Here is a 27,032-nt window from a genome sequence, read left to right on the forward strand (position 1 = left end):
ACTCTTTCTAAAAGTGGCAAATTTAGGTTAGTATAATAAAAACAACAATCGCTATAAACAAATATGTATATTTAGCAGTTCTAGTCATTTTGTTTCTCAATTTACATTAAATACGCAATTTCTTAAACCACAATTAAAAATAATAAATTACACTAAAAACAATTAATAAAAACTTTACAATACTTAAAAATTATTCTAAATTCTAGCAGTTCTAACTCAACACTGCCCTCGTGTGACTTTTTTCAGCGTTAATAAAATCCTCCACTCCAGTTCCTGCACTAAGATTCTTCTCAAATTCTACTAAAGATGGCGTAAGCGACGATAAGTTGCTTTCTGCCTCTACCTTACCAGCTTGTTCTTGTTTATCTCTTATACTGAATTCTTGTAATATTCTCATCAAACTCGAATGATCATTATCATCTGGTTTAGATTCATTCGGAGCTACAGTTACTTCATCTTTAGAGATTCTTTTAATTGGGACCGGTGGTTTGAAGGTAGCTTCTTCTTTCCTGGTCGCTTCAGGACTCGGGGGAGGTGTTAAACAGACCTCTTCAGGTGCTTTTCTTATCACAGCCGCTTGTTGGGAACCTTTCTGAGACGCTTTCTTCACCAGGGACTCTGTCCTCCTCACTGGAGGTTTAGGTCTGGTTGTTTCAATATCTTCTTCTTTAACTATCAAGCCCTCAATACCAGATAACACATCACTGTCTGCTTTTGGAGGTGGTTTTCTGGGTCTGGGAAGACTAGCTTCTTTGGGATTGTAGTGTTCTATGAGTCCCAGGTCCCAGTCTTCAAGAGGACCGAAAGAATCATCTGATGTGACGTCTTCTTTCTTCTCAACTTTAGGCTGCTGTTTCAGTTTCTTCAGTTGTTGTGGTAATAATGAACCAAAGCTTCTACAGCGAGAGATATACGAATCTAAACGTCCAGTAGATGAACTGGAATTGAGTTTCTTGCTTCCAGGCCCTTGAAGACTTAGTCTGGATGAATTTAAACCTGTCGTAGAGGAAGATTTTTCTTCTGGATTTGCAACAGATAGTTTTAAATCGGTATAGTTGGGTAAAGAGATCACAGATAAGTTTTTCTTTCGCTTATCTTTATCTGAATCTATGTTCTTTGCTGGATTATGGTGATGGTGGTCTCTGTTATGATTTTTTTCGTCACATTCACATTGTGGGCAGACGTAGTTAATTTTTTTCTTCACTAATATAGGTTCTTCAACAGGTTTTTGGTTGTTCTTGTCACCTTGGAGGGCTTGCAGTCCACTTCTGGCGATCCTTTCGATTTTTTCTCTGATGTTGGTACCCTTGTGACTGTTTTTTCGAGGGGGTGGCGTTGGGGTTCCATGTTCGTTATCGAAAATAAGGCTGAGTTTTGGGTTTCTTAGATGGACGTGGTCTTCATCCTTGGAGGGAACTACTAGATCCACTTCGGTCCAATCTGACGATTTCGATATGGGTTTCGTGTAGAATATGCTATCTCCTTTTCGATTCAGTTCGTTTTCAGACCTGAAAGAAAAAAAAATATTATAGTATAATGCTCTAATATTTAATTTAACCGTTCAAAACATTTAAATATTTCGAATAATTTTAATTTAGTGTCAAACATATCATTGCCAGAACAGAAATTGAACATTTTTTCGTGTGATATATGTTTAGAATTTCCTGTACAAAAACAAAATAAATTATGCGTGTCCAAGCGTTTTCCCGAAAGACTAACCGTTTTTTAAATAACAAATACTGTAATATTTGAAGAGCGTTTTCACCCTCTTGGAATTTGAGATTCGAGAAACCCCTCCTTATCGAACCTCTACACCCCACAGTCAATCCGTTTGCCAAAAATCAGCTTTAAACGTAAAGCAGTTTAAGCAGAATCGTGATTACTCAATGGTCATATTTTATGAAACACCCTGTATAAATTTTTAAAAAATCTTAAAATATGTAAAACAACAAAATAAAATATACGTGTTTAAGAGTTTTTCACCGTTTTTTAAATAAAAAATATTCTAATATTTGAGGTGTGGTTTCACCCCCTTAGAATTCGAGTTTCGAAACTTTGATTATAATACGTCCAGTATATGAAAAAAATATACACGATTGATTTTATTTTCAATCCAAATTAAATAAAAAATGCATGTGAACACCCTGTAAATACATATACATATGGAAAATAAAAATTAATAATTATTTAAAGAACATAAATTATTGTCATAAACTATTTTGAATTCTTATATATATATATACTATGTTACAATGATTATTAACAATCTCACCTTGCTTGTTTCTGGTTCAGATGAGATTCTGACTTCCATGCAGTGGGTTTCAACTGTAACAATAAAAAATAATCCATTAGAATAAATTTTCCAAAGTCGAATAACTAACAGTGTTACTAGAGTAAAACAACTCATTGTTATTGTGCATTTAAAATTAGATATGGTTGGTGTATAAACATAATGCAGCTGAATTTAGAGTTGAATTCCTTGTATAATAAACATTTACAGCTTTTAGACGTTTTAGTAAAAACGAGAATTAGTTCTGTTTTATTATTTCCGTTTGCTTATGTTTTGATTGGTAAGTTTAAGTTAAAACAAATGTAATCGTAATATGTAGCACAAGACATATTATATTCATATGTTTCTTGAAAAAGCCTGGGTATTTTGCCCCTGAAAAAATTGATTTTTGCCAAACATTTTTCAAGAAATGAGCCCGTCAGTAAAGTTATTATTTAAGACGTAGATTATTAAATTTTCTTTTGACATGTGTATAATATAGATGCCATAAAATTTGTTTATATCAGTGCCAAGTGATAATAAAAATTACTCAAAAATATCTAGTTCAATTTTTTTCTGGAAATATACAGGGTGTCCCAGAAATAAGTGCAAATATTTTAAGAGTAAGTGGTACATCTCGAGAAAAGTAACATATTTTCTCTTCTTAGTTTTTCAAATAAGTCCAAAATAACGGAGTTATTTTACTTTGAAAATTTCCAAAAAAAATTATTTTTTTCTCAAATTTTGAGAACCACTGGATCTTTTCTGCATTTTTTTTTCTTGTAAATTTAACCTACTACCTATGTTGCCATATTATCGACAAATTAAGTTTTTTAACTAAAAACTAAAAAAAAACTCCAAAAATTTTTTCAAAAAATTCCGAATTTTCAAAATTTTTTTTTCGCGAAAAAACCTAATAGGCGTGTTTCAGGGGTTAAACTATACTACCAGTTAAAATACTTGCACTTATTTCTGGGACACCTTGTATAAGTATACACAGTGTGGTCCCTTTTTTGAGAACCGTTTAAAGAAAAGTAGATTGTTGATTGAATGGGAATCTATTGATTCTCTTGAATCTATTGAATGGGAATCTATTGAGTATCTATTGTGTCCCCTTTTCTTGAGTTTTTTTTTTGGGTGAGAAGGAAAAAAATCTTGCATAAGACACCCAAAGTTGGGTAGTGCCGGATTCCTACCGGCTAAAAAAACCCTCCTGCAACTACCACTTTATACTGGAATCTGCTCTCACATTGCGGCGTCATTAATTTACATTTTTTTTTTGGCTAAATTCAGATTTTTGTCTCATATCATTATAATATGGTGATGTTAAAATTGATGGTGATGATAGATGAAAAAAAGTGGCTTAAAAAGAGATATTATTTATTGATGTAACATCCTTTTTCCCAGCTCTGTCTTTAGTGTTATTATTTTTTAGAGCCATAACCCTCCTGTTAATATACAGGGTGAGTCTTCTTCTTCTTAAGGTGCCGTGCAGATTCCTGCGTAGGCGTTCATCTTTTTCTTTCTCATCAGATGGTTCTGTTAACTGCCGCGACTTGGAGTGCTTGGAAGTCCTGTATGCCTGTCCAATGACGAATATTTCTCAGCCAGGATAGCTTCCTTCGTCCTATCCCCCTTTTACCCCCCTCTATTTTACCCTGGAGAATCAGACGTTAAAAGTGATAGCGTTCTCCACGTAGTATGTGTCCCAAATAGGCTATTTTCCTCTTCTTGATGATTTCGAAGAGTTCACGTTGTTCCAGACCAGCTCTTCTGAGAATGTCTTCATTCCTAACACGGTCGACCCAGGGCACTCTTAGCATTCGTCGTAGGGTCCACATTTCGAAGGCTTCAATTCGGTTTATTGTTGCTACCTTCAGTGTCCATGCTTCCACACCATTCTGTATCTAAGGCCGAAGTTCAAATTTCTATCTGTGAGAAATCTTCGCAGTCTCAGAAAAGTAGATCTTGCTTGTTCGATCCTGCATTTGATCTCCTGATCCGGATCCCACGTCTCGTTAACCATGCATCCCAAATATTTAAATTGTGTAACCTGCATGATGACCTCTCCATTTAAGTAAATTCTGGTGTTCGGAATATTGTTTCTGCTAACAGCCATAAATTTAGTTTTTGTAGTATTTATGTTTAAACCCAGTCTTTGACTTTCACTGTTAACCTTATTTAGAAGGATTTGGAGATCATTTGCATTGTCTGCCAATATCACTGTGTCATCCGCATATCGGATATTATTAATTGGAATACCATTTATTTTCAAACCAATGGGACTATCGGAGATTGACTCAGTGAATGCTCTTTCCACATATAAATTGAACAACATTGGAGATAGAATACACACATAGGGTGAGTCTTAAGTAATTGCAAATATTTTCAGGGCTGGTACACAGCCTGGTAGATCTCGATAAAATAAACATATTTGCTTTTTACCGTTTTTCAAATAAGTCCAAAATAACCAACTTATTTTACTTTGAAAATTTCTCCAAAAAAAATAATTCTAATTGCTTAAATTTTGAGAACCACTGGATCTTTTTGGGGTTTTCTTTCTTGTAAATTTAATCTACTACCTATGTTGCCATATTATCAAGAAATTTTGGTTTTTAATAAAAAACTAAAAAAAAATCCAAAAAATTCTAAATTTAAAAAAAAAAATCACGAAAAAAACTTATAACCGTGTTTCTGGGGTCGAAAAATATTTGCACTTATTTAGGACTTACCCTGTATAACTTGAGCTAGAGAAAAATCAATTATAACATACAAGGTGTAATAATTGAGAATGACGTGTTATAATTACTATCACTATGTGAAATTGACTTTGTCCAAAGTGAAATTGATTGAACAAGTAAAAACTTTCATAAAATTATTAATTTTATAAGTAAATATAAATTGTTTTTTTTTTTGTCTAAACAGATTAATATTAATTATACAGACTTAAGTAAGTATTAATATATTTTTTGTTGCAGAATTTAAATACCTATCTGGATTTTTTTTTGTTAAAAATAAATCTAAATGTATTTAATAATAATAAAACATGAAAAATTAGATGTTAGATATTCTCCATATAATTTTTTAGAATTGACTTGGAACAGTAAAAGGTAGAGATTTTATTATCGAATATCCTTTACACATAATAAATACTGATTTATTAACTTTTACAAGCATTAAATAAATTCCTCGTTTTATGACGCCATTACAGAAAACAATATAAATGTTTAATTTTTCCCATGAAAAAGTATTGAATTCTTATGAATATTGAAACAAATTTCCTCATTACGTTATTTTATTTTTACCGGTTTATTTTGACAGTTAGAAATAATCTATAATCACATTCTCAAAGAGATTTTTTATAGCTTCATCTTTTTTATGACTTTCTTATTTTTTATGACGATTTTTTCAGAGTTTTTATTTCCTTTTTTTTTAATTGTGTCCTCCTAAATGCATTGATGCATCCAATGACATCTAAATAAAGATTTTTTAGATGTCATTGGATATATCCCATTTACCAAAAAATGTGTGTGCACCAAGAACGGTAAACTAATAGGATTACTCATCCTCATAAGACGTACGTTCGCCTCTTCCCGCGCTTCAGCTGACAGTTGTGACGTCATTGTAGTCCTTGTGTGTATTATTGGTTGCCAATGGTAAACTTGAAAATAACAGCTGATAAATTTTGAGTTAATTATTTTGTCGATTTTAAATGTGAAAAAGCTGTTTTTAAAGTTTTTAGAGCTATAGAGTGTATAAATACTTTCATTTTGTATTGTGAAGTGTGACTAAGTGTAAAGAATGTCTGCAAAAGGTGATTCTGGTAACTGCTGTTCTTAAAAATGCATTATCCGAGTATTTAATACGATTTATACAGTTAATTTTCTATACTGCATACATATAAGGTGTTTAAATGAATAAACTAAATAATGAATATTTTGCATATGGCAACCAATAATACACACACTATCATGACAAGGACTACAATCACGTCACAAAGCGAAGAGTTTCACGCAGCTAGCAGACACTTTCGGCTGAATGAGCAGTCCTATTAGGTTAACTGTTCTTGTGTGTGCACTATGTGCGCATATTTCAAGTAAAACTTTTTTTTCCTAGGCATCGATCACCAGGATCATTAGCCATATATACAACTCGTCATTGTTAACAATGCAATTACACGGATCTATCTCAATATCCTCAAGGGTTTCACTCTTACAAGGACAATTCATTCATAATTTAAAAATCTACATTGACATAAAAATTTCAAATTGAGTGACAAAGGATCAAAAAACTAAACACAAAAAAAGTAGAGATACAAAAAACAAACACACAAGGAAAATAGATAATTATTTACATCACAGTATCACAGTTGGATTAGAGTATCACAGTGAAACTTCTTACTGACAGCTATTAAACTTGAAAGACATGTTTGAAAAATGCTGCTTGTTTTTTACACACACATATCGAATATATCCGTATACCTATCTTTCTGACATATTGCCTCTTATGGGAATATTCTTTACTTACAATTTCAAAAAACTCCACTGATATATTATGCAAATACAATTTTCTAAACATTTTTTTTATAAAAATCTTTCAAACGTTTTCAAACGAACTTTGTATTCATATATTTCGAACAGGCAATATAAATATTTCAATAAAAATACTTTCATCGTCTATTTATATTCTAGCGACGTTTCACTTTTACAAAGAGCTGTTTTCAATTTTATTTGTTTACCATTACCATACTGTACGCATATGCACGTGTAGCACGAGCTGTTTTAATTGGATTGCATTATAGAAAAAACTAGTTTATGTAAAAAAATAGAAGAATTTTCCTTATTTATAGAACTTTCTTATTAGATTTCCCGGTAGAAATGGTTGAGTAAATTTATATACTTAGTAGTATACATATAAACAGACATTGAAATAAGAATATTTTTGCAAGTGGCTGTTGGTTAAGAAATAATAATACGAATGTCTTAAATCTTACAAAAATGTTCTGATAAATAGGTATACCGGGTGTTGCTCAAAAGTAGCTATCCCCTATAACTTTTAATTTTTTCATATAAAAAAAGAAAATGTGGTATGTTAGTATATGACATAAAGGACTGACTGACACCTTCAATTATTTTCGATCACTTCCATAATGAATTTATTTCGACGGAAAATGACACTCTGAATAGAATGACCTATCATATGTCAATTTTTGACATTTTCGCTTAAAAATTGTACCTATTTTAAATTTCAATCAAGAGTGAAACAAATTTTTAATCAATGAGCTTTGGAAAGATTCGATCCTTTAATGTTTTTCTTGTCTTGTCCTGGTCGGTTAAAAGATGCCCAAACCGTATTTTTAATCATATCTCATTTTTTTCAAATTGAACGTAGGTGGCTCATTAGCATATTTGGAGAAAGCATTTTTAAGTCCAAAATAACCGAGTTATTTAAATTTGAAAATTTGAAAAAAAATGATTTTTTTTGAAAAAATTTTGAGAGGCACCTGATTTTTTCTATATTTGCACCCCTTTTAGTGCCGTAACCTTGAATTAAAGCCGTAACTATTGTAATATCAGAGATTAAGAAATTATATCATGGTAAAATTTGCGGAGAGGCAGTTCTAAAAAGTTTTCGAAAAATATACAGGAAAATTTAAAAGAAAATGCACGATTTTCAATATGTTTTTTTTTTGCGAAAAAACCTCATGGACGTGTTCCTAGAGTCGAAATATACCACCCCTTAAAATATTTGCACTTATTTAAGATTCACCCTTTTGTTTCCTAAAATATTTTTATTAAAAGAAAATATGCAAAAGTCGGCAACGCTGTGCCGGTCAAGCTTAATCACGTGACTAAAAGTTTATATGGTATAAACTACTGTATAATCTCACTTCATAAACTTAGTGATCAGTAACAGTTGTTGTCCAATGAGATAAAGCAAAAATTCATGCAAATGCATGGTTTTGAGAATATGCTGATAAATAAAATTCGAATAATAATTTGGAACCCCCTGTATACAGTCACTTAATTTTCAAGGCACCGTCGAATAACACTGACATAATACCACAAAAGGCGGGGTCACAATCGTGAAACAGGTTTATTTATAAACATTTGTTTTCTGTTTCTTACCTCGATGAAAATGTCTGTGACTCATTAAGAACCAATAAGCGTTTCGAAGAGCTTAAAAACAAATTAATTTGATTGGAACAACCTAATTTCTGTAATATTTTTTATATGTATTGGAATAACCAATATTTAATATTTATTCAGCGGACATTTCAAATACAAACAAAAAAAAACACGTTATTTCATTAAAAAGTAATTTAAAGCTTTGTTTTTATCAAAAAAAATATCGTACGCCTATAATAATAATTCACGTATAGTACTGTACAATATTTGTTTGTGCGATAAATAAATAAACTTATCTTTGTATAGAATCGTTTTTAATCGTTGTGTGGCTAGAATAAATATTTTGGGTGATATAAATTTAAACAACGGCAGATTTGGTTCAAAATATGGCTACTAGTAATAGCGTATTTTGTTTAAAAAGGCCGTGTCTATATATCCTGCGAAAAAATTACACGTGCTACCATAAAGTTCCGGTAGTTTTTATTGTTTATTTTGTTATAGAAATATTTGAATAGATTTGGGCAGATTGTTACTGGCACAAAAAATGGAAAGTTGGCAAAATAATCTGTTTATCATCTCTTTAATAATGTCGATATTCTCCCAACGAGAAAGAACAATATCACAGACAATATGGTCTGTCATTTTAATGCAAAATATTTTATATATACAGGGTGTCCCAGGCTGAGCGTGCACTAGAAGTTTGTAGAGAACTACCATATCTAGATCGGAGATTTTTTGCACGTCATTCTTTCAAAATGAGATCTATCGATTACAAATATTTTCAATATGGTGGCATTTCCGGAAATACCGGAAGTTGGCAGCAACTTTCTTATTTTAAATGGGTGCCTCCATTTTTTATTACATACTTAAATTCTCTGTAAAATTATATGAATTTTGATGTTAAACACTCTATATCTTAACCGTTTTTGTTATATGATATTTGAACAAATTAATTTTTGAAATAGATAGCCACATATCTTCTCTTTATGACACAGTGGCTGTGGTAATCACTTAATTTGACTTTTAAGCTATACATTTTTTTTGACATGTAGATTTTTCTTTTGATTTTAAATATTTTTTTTCTCAAAAACAGTTAATGTTAGATATAGAGTGTTTGATATCAAAAAATCGGGGCATGTATTAAAAATAAGAAAGTTGCTGTCAACTTCCGGTATATCCGGAAGTGCCGCCATATTGAAAATATTTTTAATCGATAGATCTCGTTGTAAAACAATGGTGTGAACTTGTGTGAATTACGGAAACCCGTAATAATTGCAGTCAAGTTGCATGAAGAACTTAAAAAGTGCTGTGCGAAAAACTGCAATATCCAATTGCTGTAATGTAAAATAATAAAGTTTGTCTCAATTTACGGTATTTTCGAAAATGAAACAATTTTAAAAATATATTACTATTCCTAGATTTCATAAAGGAACGTTGATATGCAAAGAAGCTCTCATCTAGAGAAATTCTTTATCATTTTCTTTATAAACTTCTAATGTAAGGTCAGTTCGAACACTCTGTACTCTGGTTTTACAGTACCTGGTTTGTTAAACGTACCTATACATATAGTAATTTTGAGAATAATTTCCCTGTATTTCGTTGTTCTATAAAAATGTCAATTTCTTTCTTTTTATTTTTTTAATTTTTATATTCTCTTCCGACAAGGATATATTGTAGTACTTCTTAAAATTACATACATTTATTATAAGATAAAATATATGTAAAACTAAGTAACATCAACGCAGAAACTTTCTAATTTGTAGATTAATTTTACAGAAAGGCACATAAAAAAGAATAGATTCTTGTATTGTTTACTCGGTGTTGTATTGAAAAAAATGTGCTTGTGAAAGATAAGTTTTTATTGTTAAACTTAATGCCCCATTCTCTCTATGTTTTTTTGTTTTTGTTTTGCCGGGAAAAACTGTGTTAACCAGTTTGTTAACTCTTGTAACAGAAAACAACTACAATGCCTAACTGTATCATGTAATACGGTAATGACAAAATATAAAAAAATGAAAATAACAATTATTGAATTTCCAAAAATATGTTACAAAATCGTCAACGAACCGACTTAAGTTATCTTGCCCAATCCATGAGACAAATTTCAAACGATTCGTTTCTCGATAGCGAGTTTTTTTCAATGAAATCCCACTCTCTGACATTTTCTGTTCATTGACTGCGACCGCGATTGGCAATATATGTAAATTTATTTGTGACCCACGCTCTTCAGCTTATTTTACGTTCAAAATAGTTTTGAAATTGAAAATATCAGGTGTATTTTGCAAATATGTACAAAATTAAATTTGTATTACTAGGAAATAATTAAACATTACAAACAGTTATATCTTTATTTCTGCTTCATTATTCCTCAAATTGTATGAAAAAAATGTTAAGCCCAAAAACTGAATAATAATCAACAAAAATTACAATTAAAAAACAGTTAGATTAAAAACATAGTACAAGAAACATGGTATGCTTATTTATCGTTTCAAATTGGTTCATGTCTGCGCATGAGGCCACATTCGAATCAAATCATTGACAGCTGCATTTGATCGAATGGTTTTTATCTGGTTTTTATCGTGATTTTATGGTAATTTGCCTGTTTTTATATAGTGAGTTTTGTTAGTATTTTCCGTAATTCAGTTTCTAGTATTTAGTACGATTGACTTTAGGTAGCTAGTTTAGGTATTAATTTGTTTTAAAAACTTAAAATGCCTGGGTGTACGGTGGCTACTTGTAACAACACTAATCGGAAAACGAAAGGCACCTACAGTAAATATTTCGGATTTCCAAGAAGATTTGGCTAACCAGTGGATAATTTCTTGCTGTCGAGAGGATAAGATAAATAAAAAAAATGGTGAGCTTATATTTTGAATCACTTAATTTATAGATCTACTTTGAATAATAACTAAACTAACATATTTAAGAATATCCATATCCTACTCAATTTTTTGTTTGCAATAGTTTTTTATCGAGTATCATTGTGAATAATTCTAAATAGAACACAATATGTTTGTGACATATATAAAAATATACCGGGTGTTGCATCGTCGAGCGGGACATAGGAAATCCCATGAAAATTTTAATGCGGTCAATTATTGGCTTCCCTAATTATTTTAGAGAATAATTCTATTTAGGTTTATTGAAGAGCACTAAAACCCACATTCAAAAGAATAACTTTAGATATTTTTGATTAGCCCGTTTACGAGTTATCGTCGATTTCTTTTTAAATATTTCTCCTTTCTTATGGCCCTGTATTTACTTATGAGCACCAGTCAAGGCAAAAGATAACTGTCAAATGAAGTTGTCATTTCAAAAATTTACCTATTTAGTGCTTTATTATTATTATAAAAAACTAATGCCTACATCGAAAATATTAGCCATGAATTACACTACCGAAGAAAAAGTATTGATGATTAATTGGTATTATCAAGGAAATAGTTATCAAAAGGTGTCGGACATGTTTGCTGTTCTGTATCCGAATAGACCGATACCTGGAAAATCTACAATCGCAAGGAATATCCAGAGATTTGAGACCAAAGGTACCCTAATAAATAACTGCAGATGTGAAGTAAGGCAGGAACAAAGAGGAGATGCAAGAAATTATAACGACTTGGAAGTTTTATTGTGCGTGGAGGAGAACGATGGAAAGATCAGCACAAGGAAACTTGAGGATGAAATAGGAATAGATCACACTACAGCGTTTCGAATTTTGATACGACATAAATACTATTCCTTCAAATATGAAAAGCACCAAGAGCTACGAGATGGGGACGAAATACGGCGGCAGGCGTTTTGTTTTGAAATTTTTTTGTAAATGTTTGGGCAGGGATATTCGGACACAATATTATCGGGCCATTATTTCTTACGCGAAATTTAAATGCAGAATATTATTTGGAACTACTCGAAAATCATATTTTACCGGCTTTACATGATGCCGCTAGGAAAAATCATTAAGTTTGGTAACACATGGATGGCTGCCCGGCACATAGTACCTTGGCTGTTCGGGAATATTTAGACAATAGTTTTAACGGAAACGTTATTGGCCTAAATCATACAGTAAATTGGCCAGCAAGGTCTCCTGATATTCCGCCAAATGATTTCTTTCTCTGGGGCCATTTAAAAAACAGGATATACAAGGATAAAAAATACCCAAATCTAAACGAGTTAAAAAATGCTATTTCTGCCGAATGCAATAGAATTTCAGTTTACCAACTAGCGAATGTAAGAAGAGAATTTTATGATCGCCTGGGTTATTGTCTAGCAGTCGATGGAGGAATATTTGAACATCTTCTTAATCCTAAAGTTCTAACAATTTAATAGTACCTAAATTAATAAGTTATTGAACATTGTAATAATACTATAATTAATCTTGTAATTGATTACTTTATTTTACTTTAATTCATATTAATTTGTATTTATAAATACATCTTAAAGATTTCCGATGTAGGAATGAGTTTTCAATAATAATAAAGCGCTAAATAGGTAAATTTCTGAAATGACAACTCCATTTGACAGTTATCTTTTACCTTGACTGGTGTTCATAAGTAAATACAGGGCCATAAGAAAGGAGAAATATTTAAAAAGAAATCGGCGATAACTCGTAAACGAGCTAATCAAAAATATCTAAAGTCATTCTTTTGAATGTGGGTTTTAGTGCTCTTCAATAAACCTAAATAGAATTATTCTCTAAAATAATTAGGAAAGCCAATAATTGACCCCATTAAAATTTACATTGGATTTCCTATGTCCCGTCCGACGATGCAACACCCGGTATAGTTCATTTATTTTAGCTTGTGTCGGCTCCATACATTTTGCTGATAGCTTCAAAATTTTAATGAAACAGAGGTTGCTACAATACAATCCAAAAAACTGGCTGCAATTTAAAATTTGACACTGTGTCAGTATTAAATTTTCCTTCTTCATCTCATAAACCTAAGACTACTACATGATCTGGTCAAATTGCTAAAAGAAGGCAACATTCTACCGATGCCTCTATATGGACAAAATCATCAGAATTTTTCTTAATTATGAATCGTTTGGAATCAATTTCGGCATGGGCGGAAGTTTAATGGGCGCAAGTTTAATTCATTTGGCTGATACACACTCTATGGAGCATACTTGGATAAAATAGAGTTTCTACCTTTATTTTTATTAACCTGAGGTCAATGCGGCGATGGTATAAGCACAGGTATAAGGTAAAACAAAACCCAGCCGAGAAGAGATTGTTCGGAATTATAGTGAATCGAGAGCTGCTGGTCGTACCAAATAACTAGCTCGTATTAATAACTAGTTTTATAGGCGAGACTAACTGTAAACAAATACGGAATTGGGTGTTTGGCCGTAGAGAAATTACATGCTCCCGATTCACTCGGGCTTCTAAATATCGGCTAGAAAAAATGAGGGTACCTTGGTGAATGTTTTATCAGTTCGGTGATAAGAAAAAATATCAGAGATCGATAAAGATAGTAGGGAAAATTAGAAAGGAATATAATATACTCTCCGGCACAAAATTCCGTCACTAAAAATTTGACTGATTTGAAAAAGTTTCATGTTTCATAACTTTTTATTTGGTAATCCGATTTTTATGATTACGGTATCAGTATGAAGATAAATTTATTGGCATTATTTTTTATTATTTTAATGGCTTATATTCTTCGGTTAGGTGGGTTTAAACCGGGGTAAATCTAAACGTTTTTTGCAATAAATAGAAAACACCCTGTGGAAAAAATAAGACGGGCATTTTGGATAAAAAAACACTTTCCTGTAATCTTAGATGTATTCTTAACATTTCATTTTTTGAATTATCCCATTATCTCTATTCTTTTATGAGCTACACATTTTTAGTCCGTGCGCCTTCCCAGAAATGTCGGCGTACATTTTTTTCTCGGATCCGCTCCGTTCCCGCCACGTTGCGGAAAGCATGAATGTACTTTTCCTGGTGTCCCGACTGCAATCTGCAGTCGTGATATAAACAAAATACACTTTTTAACATCTCGGTAGTAAGTATTAGTGAATCTTACAGCAGTATTTGACGACAGGCGTAAAACTGGACAATGAAAGGATGTAATGAAGAAGATAGGTCCTTCTTTAGGTGTTGTTCTTTATTCATCAACTGCAATTGGTACCAATTCCAATTGCCAGAACTTTGTCATTGTTCGTATTAAATCTTCGCATGTCTATGGGGCTGTGTTTTCTAATATACTCGGAACTAATACGAACCCCGTTATCAACTCGGTGTTGCATATACAGAAGGATCGGACGTGGCTCGGTGTCTACTTCACGGAACGTGCCCGGCTCAGGCACGGTCCGGTGTACTGTGACTCATCCTTCAACTCGTTACCCTGCACAACGTGGGGCTTGGCATTATCATGCATCAGAAAAACTGATTTCCAATGAAAGGAGCAAGGAGGTCATTGAGAGTTCCATTTTTAACAAATTCAAGATTGTAAAAATATCAGTACTTTATTTAAAAATGTGTAGCTCATAAAAGAATAGAGATAATAGGATAATTTAAAAAAATAAATGTTAGGAATACATCTAAGATTACAAGAAAGTGTTTTTTTTATCCAAAATGAGCGTCCCATTTTTTTTAAACAGGGTGTTTTGAATTTGTTGCAAAAAATTATCTTTTTCTGTTCCTGCGTCTACAACTTCTTGACCACTATATTTATACTTAGGACACTCTGTATGCTGACGTAAACTGTTTGATTTTATATAATTTGAAGCTTTTATGGAATCCAAGCCATAATATTATTAAAATAAGCACTGCCTAGACTATCTGATTACCATCATATTTTTTTAATGGTCTGAACAACCTACCACGCACTGTGTCCATCACAAGGCCACTAATTTTTGATCCATAACAAAAAAGAATTAATTTACTTTCTTGACGTTATCTCACAGTCTATAATTCTCGTCTATCATGATTACTACCAAGTTAAATATTGATGATAATTGCACTACAACCACATGATTCACAATAAAAAAATAAAAACAAATTATATTTTTCACATTCCTGGTGATCTCACCTTCCATAATTCCAAACTCATTCAATTTATCTAACAGAAAACTTGATTGTACAATTCTATTATATCATGAATGAATATGATTAGTAATATATAAGGTGGTTCAAAAGAAATGCGAAAAATTTTAATGCATGATTTATTCTTAGTAGTAATTGACGCGTTCACAAAATGAAGCTATTTGTCGCACTGGTCTGCACGGAATGTAAACAGTAAAAGGAGAAGGTTACAATAAGACGGAAAGTCTACTACATACTACGAGAAATTTAAGGGGAACCACCCCTTACTTATTGAAGTACTACCACATTCTTCTAAGATGACGATTTAGAGGTTTGAGTGCTTCCTATTTCCTTTTAGATTACCCTCTTTTTACCAATCCCATCAAATCAGGCTCCTCCTTTGTTTGAAATGTTTAGGTATTTGTTATATTGTATTAAATTTAACAAAAACTTCAAAAACTAATAATCCACTCTCACTATCATAAGAGGTCTTATGATAGACATGGTTAAGCTCAAGAAAAAAAAGTACACCGAAAAAAAAGTACACAACTATGGAAATGAAAAGGTACTCATAATATATTTTCCAATTTAGTGGAAAATAGATGTTTTACAAAATATTTTTTCTCTTTGATAGTCATCTAAACAAGGAATGCCGTAATGAAAATGCGTGAGTTAAGAAGCTCTTAACTCACTCAAAATGCGTGAGTTACGAGCTTCTTAACTCACTGACTAAGCACTATAATACTTTGACTAAACTACAAAGCACTATAGCCATTACAAGGCTATAATTGATGATAGCCAGTAAAACTAATTGGTATTTTATTTTAATTTTCATAATGATTGCATCTCTCATTATTACCAACCCATCTGTACACTAAAATAAACAATGATGTATTCCTAATATATAATTTCGGTCCACAACCTTAGAGCTAATTGGCAACGATCAACAAAAACAAATTATTTCACTTTCATGATGACCTCATCTCTCATTACAATCCCAGAACTCAACTTACATTGATTCTATTGATGATATTCCCAATCTTCCACGGCGATTTTCTCGTATTCCTCACATCTCCATCTACTGCGTCCGATTTCTTCTTACACATCTTGTTACCCATGACGACGTTGCCCTTTTGTCATCGCGTGGGTGGAGAGGAAAAACAAACGCACCTCGCGCCTTTGCAAAAAAACAAAATAACGCGACGTTCGATTGTCGAAACAAACGCGAGTCGCGAGCGCACCAGAAACAACAGTGCCGGAGATCGAGCAGGCCAGGTTGGGGAACGTGGGTATCGGGGGGGACATTAAGAAGGGGAACCGTCGTAATTTTTACGTCATAGAAGTCGGCTGGGGCTTGTGGCTCGCGGCTATTAGGTGTTGTGATTATAGAAATATGCTAATTGTATGTTAAACGGAGACAATGGTCAGTCGCATGTATTTCCGCACTTCAGTGTTTTATTTTTCTGTATACGATTGTGAGTTAATAAAGCTAAACGGGCTCTTAAATTGTGTTTTTAACTCATTTTTGATTTGAATCGATCAGTGCTAAGTTTTATGATTTGTAATTAATAATGAGCGTTACTGGTCTTGCAGTCTTGATCTTGGTGTTTCGCATAAAGCAAGGCCAAGGCTAAGACTTGTGTTGGATCTGCAAGACCAAGACCAAGACCCAGTATGCTTATAGCAAGTTATGAGCAAGACACTCGCGATCTTGCTGTCTGCATTTTCTTACGTTTGAGTTTTATAGACAATAATAAAATACCGACTTTTTAGTTACTTACACCTCGCTCCTATAACATATGTATGTTGAAAGACATATGTTAAAAATATACGAAAAATGTAAATCAAATAATTCCTTACATTAATTATAATTACAAACATAAAAAATATGTTTACGACTAATAAACTGAGGTCAGTGTTAAATAAACTTAAATCTTAATCTTATTTTTCCAATCTATATAAGGTGAAAATTAAATACATTTGACACTGACCTTATTACGTGTGTGGTGTTATTTATGGCATGATCTTGATGAAATGAAAATTAAATAAAATAGAATCGCATAGTGTTTTTTTTAAACCGCTGATTGCATGACAGTTTTAAAGTTTTTTTAAATATAAAGCTTTAACAATTTTTAAAATGTTGTGTGTGTTTAAAAATGTGTTTTATGTATATTTTAAACATTTTTTATTAACTTGAATATTTTTGACACTTCCAAAAATAATTTAAACCAAAAAAGTCTATTATAAGGGCTCAAACGCACTGACAACCCGGTCGCGGAGGCCAGAATTTGATTCAATATTATTAGGAAACGCCAGCTGCGACCAGTATACTACATACTACGTTAAATTTCCTTAGTAATATACGTAAAAATATATTTTTAATTTCACTCAAAATGAGTTATTTGGGTCATAAATGACCTAAATACAAAATATTTTTATGGTGTCTGTCTGTTTGTCTGTGTGTCCGTCTGTCCGTCTGTAACACGATAACTCAAAAACCGCTGAACCGATTTTAACCAAATTTGGCACAAAAATACTGTGGCACCCGAGAATTTGGCCATTAGTTTATGGTGGGGGTGGGGGGTTGGTAAGGGGGTATGGGAGGGGGTTAAAAATTTAAAAAAATCGTAACTCCAAAATTGCAGTAGCTAGCGAAACGTGGTTATCAAATTAAGATTAGGAATAATATTTGCAACAATATTCGTAATAACATCAAAATCAGTCAAAGTCGCAGTTTTCGAGATATTAACATATTTTAGTATGGGCGGCTATACGTGCCTCCCGGCGCCAATTTTTTTTCTTAAATTCCTTTCGTAGCTTCAGATCCACTGGTCAAACAGTAGATGCATATAAAATGTATTTACTAATTAGTAGTATAAAAGGAAAATAATAATTATAGCAATAGTAATACAATAACTTGTCAAAAAATAGATATCACAGGTAACACAGAATATTCTGTGTCCATTTGTATGACATATATTTATCTGGTGGTCATATAATATTATTATTCAGTTTATTGAATAATAATAGGTAGTTTTAAAAGAAAAATAAAGTATAATAAATGTAAGAGTATAATAATAAGTTTTATAGTTGTAGGATATTGAATTTAGTAATATAAGATTTTAAAAACGATTTTTACAGATACCGTCATTTTTATTATTTTTATTTTTGAGTTTAGATCTGCTAAAGTAGGTACCTATTTTAGAAATAAGTCCTGCTATGTCAGAATATAATTTAATGCCATTTTTTTTAATATAAACCATTAAAGATAAAGAAGTAACTTAAAAATATTTGAATAAAACTGGTACTGTACATAATTAATTGTTATTAACAGATGTCACCTTGTAAAATTATTTACTGCGCTTACGAAATACCCTGTTTAATAATACATATACTGAATAAGATTTAAATCAAAGTAAATACCAAAAGATCCAAACAGTAACAAACTTTATTTAAGAATTATTACAAATATCTCAAATATAATTTACTATCGGCTGGATCACCCTGTAATAGTGTTGGGATTTCTTCCACGCTTCGAGTGCTCGAAACAATAATACCATTTAACCGACTAGAAACAGTTAGTAATTACAGTAATTCATATCTCTAATCCGGGTTAATCTTTCTTCTAAGGGCATCGAATATTATTTATATTGTTAAAATAACGTTTTGTCATAGATAATTTATTTTATTTTTATTTTATACCGAGGTCACACCTTGGAAATACAGGATTAGATGTCTTCTATATATACTAAGTCTACTGTAGTTCAGGCAGTTAGTATAGAAGGGTAACATTTTAGAAGCAAAATATCGGGTGTGTCTCAAAAGTGGCTCACCCCTATACTTTTTTTTTATTTTTCCAGTTAAAATATACTCGTGAATATATATAATTACTATACGACATAAATTAGGATTGATTGATGTATTCAATTGTTTTCGGTCACTTCCTGTTTTACCGGAAATGACCACAACTTTTGATTTTTAAACGGCACCGTCGGTATTTTTTTTAGTTTATTCGATAGAAAATAACACTCTGAACAGAATGACATATCATATGTCAACTTTTGATATTTTGACATATGGTTTATTTGAAACTATAACCGGTTCGTAACGAAAATTTGACTCGAAATACCAAGTGTATAGTATCAAATTATTCGCAAAAAATACCTTTTCCAAATATGCTAATGAGCCATCCTAGTTCCATTTGAAAGAATTAAGATATGATTAAAAATACAATTTGGGCATTTTTTAACCGGCCATGACAAGACACTAAAAACATTAGACGATCAAATGTATTTTTCCAAGACTCCTTGATTTAGAATTAGACATTGACGCTCTAGATTGAAATTTAAAATACGATATTTTATTAAGCTAAAATGTCAAAAGTTTACATATGATATGTCATTGTATTCAGAATGTGACTTTCTATCGAATAAAGTAAAAAATACCGAGGGTGTCATTTAAAAATCAAAAGCTGTAGTCATTTCCGCTGAAACTGGATGTGATCAAAAACAATTGAATGCGTCAATCAATCCTAATTTATGTCATGTACTAACATACCAAATCTCGTTTTTTATCTAAAAAAGTTAAAAAGTTATAGGGGCGAGCCACTTTTGAGACGCACCCGATATATGATCTTGATTGAAGTGTATAAACTGACTGGATTAAAATAAAGCGAGACAATCTAAAATAATCTATTTGGTGGTTTGTTTTTATATATTTTTTTATACTTTTGGTTTCTATTTTTAATTGTTTTGGTTTGTGGTTTTGGTCTAAATATCACACAATTGATTTAAATGACAAGCTTACTGTACAAAACGAAATTATCCACAAACCAGATATAAAGGGAAAAATGCTGTCCTTTAGATTTTGAGATCTGCAGGTGATATTAGTATAGATAATGATCTAAAATACATTAAATTTGATATTATATTATATACTGTTAAAAATGCTCCGTTCTTTCTACATTTTCAAAAGTACAACTTTCCAACTGTTAACATTTCATGATTTCTTTTAATAAAAATACCTTATAAGGTAGGATTTAAATTTATTGATTCATTTGAAGTTTCGTAATGCGAAATTTGCAATGCAATTTAAATAATCTTTCAGTGTGATAAAAGTGCTTGTACGCTTTTTGAAATGAACCATTCTTAGTAATTTAACAAAATGACAAAATTCACGAAACCTTAGTTTTCTAATATTGAAAATCTTAATGTCTAATATTTCTCTGAGGTTTAAAACTATTAGCTTTGATTGAAAGAACTGTGGTTTGGTTATTTCAATCAACGCTATTAGTGAGCTATTAAAAAAATAATTTTTAATGAAATATAATTTTTCGAACTATTTTTGTACTACGTCCTTGACTTTGTCGTAAAAAAAATGTGTCACTTTATTTCTTCTAAAATTAACTTCTGAGAGACACATTTGTAATTATTATTTTAGAACTGATTTTATTTTTAGAAAAACCGCAAGGTTATTTCCTAAATATTTTACTTTTTTAATTATTTTTTAAAAATAATTAAATAAATCTAATCAATTTTTACGAAATATCAAGAAGAAAAGTAAGTAATTAATACAAAAAAAATGTTTATTTCTAAGTAACTTGTATCTGGTAGAAAAAATATATTTTAAATTCATATTTTTATTCATCTTAGTCAATTTTTTATTAGTTTTCTCTCTAGATATTTTATGGAATTAGGTTAACAACCTTTTTGGAGAAATTAAATAAATTAGTAAATAAATATTTATAGATATTTATACCCATGTCTATTAGAAAAATAATAAAACTCTAAAACCAGCTAAAATAATTAACACTTGATACATAATAATGAATAATATTAAATATATACAGTACAGTTAACTAATGTACCTACTTAAAAATGAACATTGCTTGAGATATAGTTTGTATGGGTGGTGATTAATATTAAGAATATTTCATATTATGAGAATAACTAATAACCATATGTTATTGTTATTACTATATCCTGTCATGAATGTAATTGCCCACAAAGAACGTTTTCTCACATATATAATATAATAAAGTAGCTATAAATATTCAATGTTTTATTTCTATGTTTTAGTTTTGTTATTAACAAAGTTAAAAAAGTCTATTTGTTAACTTGTACGTTAAAGCCCATTACTCACTATGCGCTGATGCGTTACGTCAATGCCTCGATGCGATGGGTTGTGCGACAGTTCGACTGAATGTCGGTTTTTGGATATATCATGGACAAATTTTCAAACGAACTAATAAATCGCATCGACGAAACGCATTGACGCATCGCATCCAAATTCAATAACATCATACTTATTTTTTTTATTTTTAGACTTATTTTCATAATTTTTTTAGGAAACTGTAGATAAATCCACAATAATTCGTAAAATAAGTTTTCTATAAACTCTAGTATTTCGTTTATTATCAAGGGTAAATCAAAAGGTTGTTTTTTACCCTATCTTTAAAATACCCTCTTCAACAATTTTGTGAGCAAATTTTTCTAAAACATTATTTCTCGGTCAGAACCATGTCTTCTGAGCATTTTGCTTTTTGATTCATGCCAACATTACGCGTTGGTTTTTTCCGTTGCGCTTTTTTCTGCATCTGGGTGTATGTAATTAAAATTTTGAAGAGAACTTAGCTGGGCAAGCATTAATTTTAAATATCGAACTAAAGGTAGCGTTTGTTGTTATGGCAACTAATTGCTACAAACAAAAGCTTGACAAAAGTAAAATTAGGAGCTTGTGTCATACACATTTGGAAGGGTTTTTTAAAAACCTCGAAAAATGCATGAAGATGATCAAATGTGGCAAATCGAACAACGAATTAATAATATAAATGTTAATGTTAATAAATAAAATAAATTTCGTATTTTTAATTTCAGTATTTCCACTAGTGGAAAGAGATATTTTATTCCACTAGTGGAGAAAATATAATTTTTTCCATAGCAACTGTTAAAATTGCCTTGTATCAAAGAATATTGTAGTTAACACAACTTATATCTATCAAAAATAGTAGATAAAATAGTACTTTAATCGCAAGGTTATTTCTTCTCGCGTGTTTTTTAATTGCTTCCATTTTTAAAAATTTTGTATTCCTTTTCATAAGTTATTCGGGATTTAAATGGAAGTACTATGGATATGGTGTTTGTCGCCTCAGCCTGAACATCTGTTTGTAATTTACTTATTTCGTTTTGAGCCATTTCTGGCTCCAATTCAATCAGCAATCGACACGAAAGAGAATTAAAAAATATTGACTCAAAACTGACAACTAAAGAGACAGCTTTATTTATTTGTCAAATTACATAGAAACCAACGCCAACCCAGCACAATATTTTTTCTACTCGTAATAAATTCCTTGAAAAAAAGTTTTTAAAACGTAACTCGCTATGGAAAAAATATTGTTTTATACACGACGATAAAATTGCATTATCGTGTCCCGAAATTAATTAATCTTTTCGGTCGACGATAAAATACCATTTTATCGTCTTGTATAAAAAATAACTATTTAAATACTCATATGAGTGGGCAAAACATCCAATATTGTATGATTGCGAATACAATTTATTTTTCTGTTACATATTATTGTCATCATCATCATCATCATGTAGCCATCGTTGTCCACTGCTGAACGCAGGCCTCCTCCATATTTCTCCATGTCTCTCGATTTTGGGCCGTCATCATCCAATTTCCAGCAATCCTCTTTACATCATCGGTCCAGCGCACAGTGTTGCACCTTATAGGGAAATTGGGTCAAAATTCATATTTTGAAAACAAACTAATATTAATTATTGCGACTATTTTTATTTATTTTGTTTATAAAAGAGCCAACTTTTGCTCCAAAAATGATTGCAAAATTGTCATCCCCTATGCGAGGGTGTCATCCCCCAAAATTTTTCACATAGAAAGAGGGGCCAATTTATACCTTATTGAAAAGGTCTTTTATTTACCTAAATATTGGTGTATAGTTCTCCAAAATCGATAAGCCCCTATTGAAAATATGGAGGTTTGAAATATCAATAATAAGGAAAAAAATGCAAAATAAATTATATCAAGAAATTTGGAAGGTTTTTTATACAAATTTTAAAAATACGTTATTTTAGGGTAAAATCCATAGAGAAATCTTCAACATTCAAGTGGGGGTATCATCCCCCAATTTCAAACCCCACTATTTTCCTAAGGGGTTGATTAATTTTCAAAAAATAACCAGCATTATATAAATAAATTAAAGTCCTCTTAATAAAATATTACTTGACCCCTATTTCCATTGGAAATAAATTGGGGGATGATACCCCCACTTAGAGGGTTAAAGAATTTGCTATGGTTTTAATACATTTGACGTATTTTTGAAAATGTGCTAGAAACTTAAAAAATATATTATAAATTTAAAATAAATATTTGGCATTTTTGGTATAAAATCCTAAATTGAAAATAGCAGAGGATTTCTTTAAAAATAGAAAATTAACAAAAATCGCAAAAATGCGCAAAACATGATGTATATTATTTTAATTCTACAATATTACAGTTGAGGGTTGGAACCTTTGGTGTTACACAGCAAAATAAAAACACTAAATCACCACAATACACCAAAACACTTTTACTTTTACACTGGACGCGCGTTTCGCTAACCATGTTAGCATCATCAGCAGATGATTATAAACTGAGTTATTATTTTACAAGTTATATTTTATATTACTATATTTATATATATATATATATATTATATATTATATTATATTTTTTATTACAAGTTATTTTTTTTACAAGTTACCCATTTTTCGTATAACATGCTGTTGGGAATAGCAGAGGATTGTTCTAAAAATAGAAAAATAGCAAATTCCGCAAATCTCCGCAAAAAATGATTATTATCATTTTAAACTAAATTGTTTAAAGATTTTATTTTCAAAATTTCTTCGGACTATATTGATATATTTTTTTGTAATTCTAAGTCAAAGTTGAATTTTTTTTTAATTAAATAAATACTAAAGGCAAATAACGTAACTGACTGCTTACCTTCTAAATTAATATCCATAGTCTCCTTAATGTTAAAAAATAATAAAAAACTTAAAATGACAAAGTGCCTCTTATAGAATAAATTTTACACTAATCTTTCAATTAACGCACAAAATTATTTTTCGTTTTCTTTATCTCTGTTTCTTTGGAATTCGTAAACAATAAAAAAAGAACATTCTATTTTTATTATCAGCAGACATTCCTCTAAAGATAGGTGTATTTACAAACCCAAAAATAAATACATGCATTTTTGAATTATGTCCATTGAGCGCACCAGTGTGCAGCGTGTCGGTGGTCTGCCTCCGCTACGTTTATCTGCTCGAGGTCGCCATTCTAACAATCTTCTAGTCCACCTGTCTTTAGATGTTCTCGCCACATGACCTGCCCATCTCCATTTCATTCGAGTTACGTGTTCCACTATGTCTTTAATTTTGGTTTTTTGTCTGATAGTGTTATTAGGAATTTTGTCTCTTTTAGTTATTCCAAGCATGGCTCTCTCCATGGCTCTCTGGGCTACTCTTAAACTTTCTGCTGACTTTTTCGTTAATGTTAGAGTTTCCGCTCCATATGTAATTACCGGCAAGACGCATTGTTCATAAACTTTCCTCTTCAAGCATATAGGTATATCACTTTTAAAGGTCTCCCGCAGTTTGCCAAAAGCAGCCTAACCCAAACCTATTCTGCGCTGTATCTCGTGTGTTTGGTTGTTTTTCCGATTTTTTTGTATTTCGTGCCCGAGATATTTGTATATATGTGTTTCTTTTATGTCGGCGTCACCTATTCTGATGTTCTGTATCAGCACTAAGTTTGTCATTATTTGCGTTTTACTCGTATTTATCCGGAGACCGACTTTTAATGAGGCCTGCACTAATTCTTCGAGCATCTGCTTTGAATCTCCGATGTTATCTGAGACAAGGACGATGTCATCTGCGAATCTGAGATGTGTCAACCCTTCACCATCGATATTTATGCCCCTATTCTCCCAAGAGAGTGATTTCATTGCGTATTCAAGGACAGCTGTAAAAAGTTTAGGCGAAATAGTATCCCCTTGTCGAACTCCTCTACCTACCTCAATTTTATCTGTTGTTATTATATTGTAATTAAAGTTAAATTGGCTACAGAGTTTTACATTAAGTATATAAACGTCCGAAATATATAGATAAGCAGTGGCGGAACCTCATACATTAAACAGTACCGTGCGAAATATTATTTTATAGCATTTATAATATAAATATCAAAAATAAAAAGCTTATCTTCTTCCTATCTTAAGTCCTATCTTAAGCAATGGGCGCGGGGCGGTCTCAATGCAGTCATGTTATTGATTACGCGATGGTTTCTTCTTTAGATGCGGGAACTATACAAACTAGTTTATTTTCTTTATGAATCATCACCTTTTTTAAACTGTACTGTATATTTTTAAATTTGATTAAGAGGCATAAAATTTGTACTTACTTTTCTGGCCATACGATGCAAGAAATCCATCTTCTACTCACACTTACACTTACTCACAGATTATTCATTATTTCCTATGAGTTTTTTTAAATGTTATTCACCTCACTTTTTACTTTATATTATTTAAGCAGCACGAGAAACGTTATGGTCATCCAAAAGTCTTTTACAACACTGAAAACGGGTTATATTATGGTGATGCATACAAAGCCATAATTCTTCGCAAATAGCCAAGTAAAAATAACTGTGATATAAGAGCGTGTTTATATCGATTATGAGAGAAATACTTGCGGGTTTCGTACGATAGATATGCAAATATTAAAAGCTATACTTAATTATATATTTATAGAATTCGTTCGGAGATGGTGAATGTGATTTCTTTAAATATTTGTCTAGATTTTACCGCTAGTTTTGTATCAAAAGATAGAAATCCGTTAATATAGAGTATACGTTGAAGAATACGTTAAAGAATGGTTTAAAATATTATGCTTGGTGCTTCAAAAAGAAAAAAAATAATTTAAAAGATTTATTTGTATTTTAATATAATACACAACATATAAAAAGCAAAGGAGACTGTCAAAGCTGTAGTGCAGATTTTGCCAATCTGAAGAAAAAAACACAGAGTTCATTTTATGTATTATCTAAGATTATAGAAAGGTTGGTTAAGAGAAGGCTGGTATCTTTTCTGTTTAAGTACAAAATACTTACTGAACATCAGTTTGGATTTCTAAGCAACAAGTCCACAAATGACGCTATGTTTTCCCTCCTTAATAAAGTTTACTCCATCGTAAATAACCATCATTCTACAGCAACAATTTTCTGTGATTTTTCTAAGGCGTTCGACTGTGTAACTCATAAGATCCTAATTAATAAACTGCAGCACTATGGGTTCAGGGAAACATCTCTCGAATGGTTTAAGTCGTATCTAAGCAACAGAAGTCAACTTGTGAGGGTGGATACCACGTTGTCTTCTAGCAATCCCATAGAATGTGGAGTACCACAAGGCTCAGTACTAGGCCCTATTTTGTTTCTTCTTTTTATTAACGACGTTGCTAATATAAACATCAGTGGTAAAATATGTCTTTTTGCGGACGACACTAGCTTCACTTGGAGCAACAAGGACGTCACGGCACTTCATAGGATTATATCAAATGACTTA

At 31.4% G+C, this 27,032-nt stretch overlaps 1 protein-coding gene across 2 annotated transcripts; it reads right to left on the bottom strand.

Annotated features, from left to right (window-relative positions):
• Positions 1 to 51: 51 nt before the first annotated feature.
• On the bottom strand, positions 52 to 26,058 carry LOC115877304. 2 transcript variants are annotated; one of them, XM_030893443.1, is made up of 3 exons: positions 25,877 to 26,058; positions 2,273 to 2,325; positions 52 to 1,508 (listed from the first exon to the last, which is right to left on the bottom strand). In XM_030893443.1, exons 1-3 carry the CDS (start codon positions 25,904 to 25,906, stop codon positions 212 to 214), a joined length of 1,380 nt encoding a protein of 459 aa, XP_030749303.1. In that variant the 5' UTR covers positions 25,907 to 26,058; the 3' UTR covers positions 52 to 211. The 2 variants fall into 2 exon arrangements, with proteins under 2 accessions (XP_030749303.1, XP_030749302.1); XM_030893442.1 differs by lacking the exon at positions 25,877 to 26,058 and adding an exon at positions 16,435 to 16,685.
• Between the last annotated feature and the right edge of the window lie 974 nt (positions 26,059 to 27,032).

The sequence above is a fragment of the Sitophilus oryzae genome, unplaced genomic scaffold (assembly GCF_002938485.1).
Source record: "Sitophilus oryzae breed Bouriz unplaced genomic scaffold, Soryzae_2.0 scaffold_1443_pilon_pilon, whole genome shotgun sequence".
Taxonomy (NCBI): domain Eukaryota; kingdom Metazoa; phylum Arthropoda; class Insecta; order Coleoptera; family Curculionidae; genus Sitophilus; species Sitophilus oryzae.

Bases quoted from the DNA above. Each gene is read 5' to 3' on its own strand.
- LOC115877304 (XM_030893442.1), bottom strand. From the start codon at position 16,539: ATGGGTAACAAGATGTGTAAGAAGAAATCGGACGCAGTAGATGGAGAT. The intron at 2,326-16,434 runs GTAAGTTGAGTT...TTATTGTTACAG, and splicing joins ATATCATCAATAGAATCAAT to TTGAAACCCACTGCATGGAA. The intron at 1,509-2,272 runs GTGAGATTGTTA...TTTTTCTTTCAG, and splicing joins CTGAACCAGAAACAAGCAAG to GTCTGAAAACGAACTGAATC.